The 4,331-nt window shown below is 62.8% G+C and overlaps 1 protein-coding gene across 1 annotated transcript in view; it reads left to right on the top strand.

The window, feature by feature from the left end:
- The first annotated feature begins 339 nt into the window (after positions 1–339).
- Positions 340–4,331, top strand: part of CAMKV (CaM kinase like vesicle associated) — a 4,316-nt gene continuing 324 nt past the window's right edge. Inside the window, 11 exon segments of the mRNA XM_010718349.2 lie at positions 340–443; positions 1,511–1,623; positions 2,195–2,325; positions 2,441–2,515; positions 2,588–2,726; positions 2,811–2,931; positions 3,564–3,643; positions 3,712–3,847; positions 3,928–4,006; positions 4,082–4,169; positions 4,237–4,329. Of these exon segments, the coding sequence (XP_010716651.1) occupies positions 1,525–1,623; positions 2,195–2,325; positions 2,441–2,515; positions 2,588–2,726; positions 2,811–2,931; positions 3,564–3,643; positions 3,712–3,847; positions 3,928–4,006; positions 4,082–4,169; positions 4,237–4,329 (1,041 nt within the window). The 5' untranslated portion in view covers positions 340–443; positions 1,511–1,524.

Below are 4,331 nucleotides of genomic sequence, written 5' to 3'. Positions count from 1 at the left end.
GGCAGCTGCGTGCGGTTGCAGCGCAGCACCCAGCCTCCCTACTGTGCCCAGCTCTCACCCGGGTGCGCTCACCTGCGGGACATCCCGAGGGTGCTGACCCCTGAGCCAGCCCGGGGCAGAGGATGGTGCTCAGCCCTGCAGGATGGTACCTGCTCAGCCAGCGGGAACTGCTGGGATGGACGCAGGTCAGCCGAGCGCTCACAGAGGCAGCAATCAGATCCCTATCTGTCATCCCATTGGGTCCCTGCATGGCTTATCCTGGCAGCACGCCGGCAGCTCTCATCCCAGCCCTCCCAGCCCTCGTCCCCTCGCCCAGGGGCAGTGGCATGGCACAGCCGGCGTCGTGTGGCACAGGGACACTCGGAGGAGCCAGGCAGGGCATGTTCCCTGTTGGGATGAGCCCAGGGAAGGCAGGGAAGCTTCAGCAGGTCTATAGCTTGGGGGTGAGTTCTCCTGCACCCACGGGTGCTTTGCTTCTCTTTTGGGAGTGGGCGCACTCTGTGCGGGATGGGGCTGGCCGCTCTCGTCTGGCACGGGCTGGTGCCTGGTGTTGCACAGTGAGGGGCTCTCATCCCGCAGGCAGGGCTGGATGGAAGCAGTGAGCACATGAAGGAGCATCCCCACACCCCTGCCTCGCTGTCCTCACACCCCCCCTCGGGGTCACCCACCCCAGAGATCATCCCGGTGCCCGCACATGGTGCCACAGGCAGGGCACCCATCCGGGGCCGGCGCGGTAGTGCCGGGGCTGCGCAGCACAGCAGGTCGGGTGCTGCCCGTCCCTGCCCCCGCCGCAGGATGTGCCGCTTTCTGCATCTTCAGCTCCCATCGCCATAGCAACAGGCTCAGAGCTTGGGTACCCGCTGCGCCGGCTCCTGCATCCCGCTCCGCCATCCTGCCACCGGGACTGGGGTGGCAGGTGCTGCCTGCACGGTGCGGTGTGGCACGGCATGGTTTGTCATCCTGGGAGCTGGGGGTGATGGGTGCCTCCGGCACCAGACCAGCATCTCGCTGGATGTCCCACTCAGGCTGAGCGGGGCCATGGAGCTCTTCTCTTTCTGAAGCATCAGAAAATAATATCCGTTAAAACTTCCTCCCAGAACAGGATGGGAAAAAGGAAAAAAAAATACTTTCTGGGAACAGGTTTTTTTGCCGACAAGCTCCCAAGAAGGGTCTGGGGTTGGAGGGTTCCTGTCGGGAAGGCAGAGGGCTGTCACCGTCCCCAAAGGACAGGGTAACAGCACGCAGCTGGCAATGCTCAAGCTGAAGAAGTGTCACCACAGGGCAAAACGGTGCTGAGGAACAGGACCTGGTTCATTTGCCACACTGCCCGGTGAGCTGCTCCTGACTCTGCCTATGGAATAAATTTGTTACTCAGCTGCAAAGCAGGCTGGTGGGGCAGAGTGGCCAGAAGCCATGGGGATGGGCTGCACTCCGTCAGGTTTTACGCTGCTCAGGAGGGACGGGTGCAGGCAGCGGGGACAGGGCTCTCATGGCTCCTCTGCCTCTGCAGCACTGGGCCCTGCGATGCCGTTTGGCTGCGTGACACTGGGGGACAAGAAAGACTACAACCAACCGTCCGAGGTGACCGACAGATATGACCTGGGCCAGGTCATCAAAACGTGAGTGCGTCCCTGCCCGGCCCCAGGAGTGCCCACGGGGACCCCTACCCTGTACCAGTTGGGGAGCCCTGTGTCTTCAGGGCTGGGGTGCGTTCCCTGCAATGAGTGCTGATTCCAGGAGGGCTTTACCGTCTGCTCTGAGCACAGAATTGCTGCCGGTGCCGAGTTCGCCGCCGCTGCTGCTGCTCGCCGCAGCCTGGCGCCTGCGGTTAACCCTCCCTCCTCCCTCCCAAATATCTGCTGGGATTGCAGCAGTTCCTCAAAATCGCGGCTCCCCGGTGCACCTCCCGAAAGCAGGACCGTCTGCTCTGGCGGTGGTGGAGGAAGGGGCTCTGGGGAAGTTCTCTCACCTCCTGCCTTCCTGATGCGGCGTTACAGTAGTGTGGAGGCATGCTGCTGTGCAGCTCAGTATTGATGGTTCTGCAGCATCCATCCGGCCGTGAGCTCTGTGCAGGGACAGGGGCCGTCCTGCAGGATGCTCCGGGAGCCCATGTGGCCCTGTTGCGGGGAAGGGGCTTTTTCTTCACCCCCCCACTTTCCTCATGCTTTGCTTATCCCTTGCTGATTCCTTGCAGGGAGAATTCTGCGAAATCTTCCGGGCAAAGGAGAAGACGTCGGGCAAGCTGTACACCTGCAAGAAGTTCCTGAAGCGGGACGGGCGCAAGGTGCGGAAGGCCGCCAAGAATGAGATCATCATCCTGAAAATGTGAGTGCCAAGGCCGGGGGGGGGGCGGGTCGGTCCCCATGGGTTGGTCCCAGCAGGTCAGTGGGCAGCACCCATCCATCCACCCACTGCAACCACCGTCCCGTGGGTGCTGCAGGGTGAAGCACCCCAACATCCTGCAGTTGGTGGACGTCTACATCACACGCAAGGAGTACTTCATCTTCTTGGAGCTGTAAGCACGGCATGGGGCGGCGGGTGGGTGCTGTGCCGCGGGGCCACCGCAGCCTGCTCTCGGCACCGGCAGGGCCACGGGCCGGGAGGTTTTCGACTGGATCTTGGACCAGGGCTACTACTCGGAGAAGGACACCAGCAACGTCATCCGGCAGGTGCTGGAGGCCGTCGCATACCTGCACTCCCTCAAGATTGTTCACAGGAACCTCAAGGTGGGCGCTGAGGGTCTCTGGTGGGCACAGGCACCTATAGGTGCCTGTGCAGCCCCACCACGCTCATGTTCCCTGCACTGGCAGCTGGAGAACCTGGTGTACTACAACCGCCTGAAGAACTCCAAGATCGTCATCAGTGACTTCCACCTGGCCAAGCTGGAGAACGGTCTCATCAAGGAGCCCTGCGGCACCCCTGAGTACCTGGGTGAGGGCGAGCTGGGTGGGCACAGAGAGGGGGCAGGGGGCACAGACTGCCTGTCTCCAGGGTCAGTGTCACGGCAGGTCCCTGCCCTTCTAGTGGGTCCTCGCCGGTGATCCTTGGTGCTCCTGATGAGTTTCCATCACTCAGGGACCCATCCTGGGTGCTCCTTGGCAGTTCTCTCCCATTCCCATCACCCTGCAGCTGATGCTGGCTGCACCCTGGGGGTCCCTCCTGCTCCCCATCACCCCAGGGACCAATCCTGAGTGCTCCCATTGGGCCTCCGCTCTGCTGATGATTGCTCTCTGTGGGTTCCTGGGTGTCGCTGGTGGGTTATTTCCACTTCCCATCACACAGAGGAGCAATTGTGGATGCTCACAGTGGGTCCCTCCTGCTCTCCATCACCCCAGGCACCTATCCTGATTATTCCCAAAGGGTTCCTCCTGCTCCCCATCATCAGAAGTACCCATACTGGGTCCCTCCCACTGCTCATGAGTGACCTGTTGGGGCACGCCATGCATGGCCACCCTGGAGGAGCAGATCGGGTGCAGGGAGATGGGTTTCCCAGTGGGGGGACATGGTGTTGGAGACCTCAGAGCAGGACTGGTCCCTCCCTTCCACCATCCTGTGTTCTGTAGCTCCAGAGGTGGTGGGGCGGCAGCGGTACGGGCGGCCGGTGGACTGCTGGGCCATTGGTGTCATCATGTACATCCTGTGAGTGTGGGGTTGGGGACAGGGCTGGGGGGGCTCTGGGTTTGGGGGAGACACTGAGCACACACCCTGCAGCCTCTCGGGGAACCCCCCTTCTATGAGGAGGCGGACGAGGACGACTACGAGAACCATGACAAGAACCTCTTCCGCAAAATCCTGGCCGGGGACTACGAGTTTGACCCACCCTACTGGGATGACATCTCGCAGGCGGGTGAGCCACAGTACTTGAGGAGGGGCAGGGGGCCACGGGGTCCCTGTGTGTCCCACCAGCGCTGACCATCCTGACCCCAGCCAAGGAGCTGGTGACACGGCTGATGGAGGTGGAGCAGGACCAGCGGATCACGGCGGAGGAGGCCATCTCCCACGAATGGTGAGGGGCTGCAGGAGCAGCGGGGGGTCTGGGGAGGGCGGTTGGGGCCGCTCACCACCCCCTTACTGCCCCCAGGATCTCTGGCAACGCTGCCTCCGACAAGAACATTAAGGACGGCGTCTGCGCTCAGATCGAGAAGAACTTCGCCAGGGCCAAGTGGAAGGTGGGTGGGCGCAGCCCCGTGCCTCAGTCTCCCCCCGGGGGGTCCTGATGCCCACTCGCCCCCGCAGAAAGCCGTGCGAGTGACCACGCTCATGAAGCGGCTGCGGGCGCCCGAGCAGACGGAGTCGGCCCCTGCAACCACCGCCGCTACCGCCACCACCGC

This window comes from Meleagris gallopavo, chromosome 14 (assembly GCF_000146605.3).
Source record: "Meleagris gallopavo isolate NT-WF06-2002-E0010 breed Aviagen turkey brand Nicholas breeding stock chromosome 14, Turkey_5.1, whole genome shotgun sequence".
In the NCBI taxonomy this organism is placed as follows: domain Eukaryota; kingdom Metazoa; phylum Chordata; class Aves; order Galliformes; family Phasianidae; genus Meleagris; species Meleagris gallopavo.
Note: the sequence above shows the minus strand (reverse complement) of the source record. Positions and strands in the feature narration are given on the sequence as shown.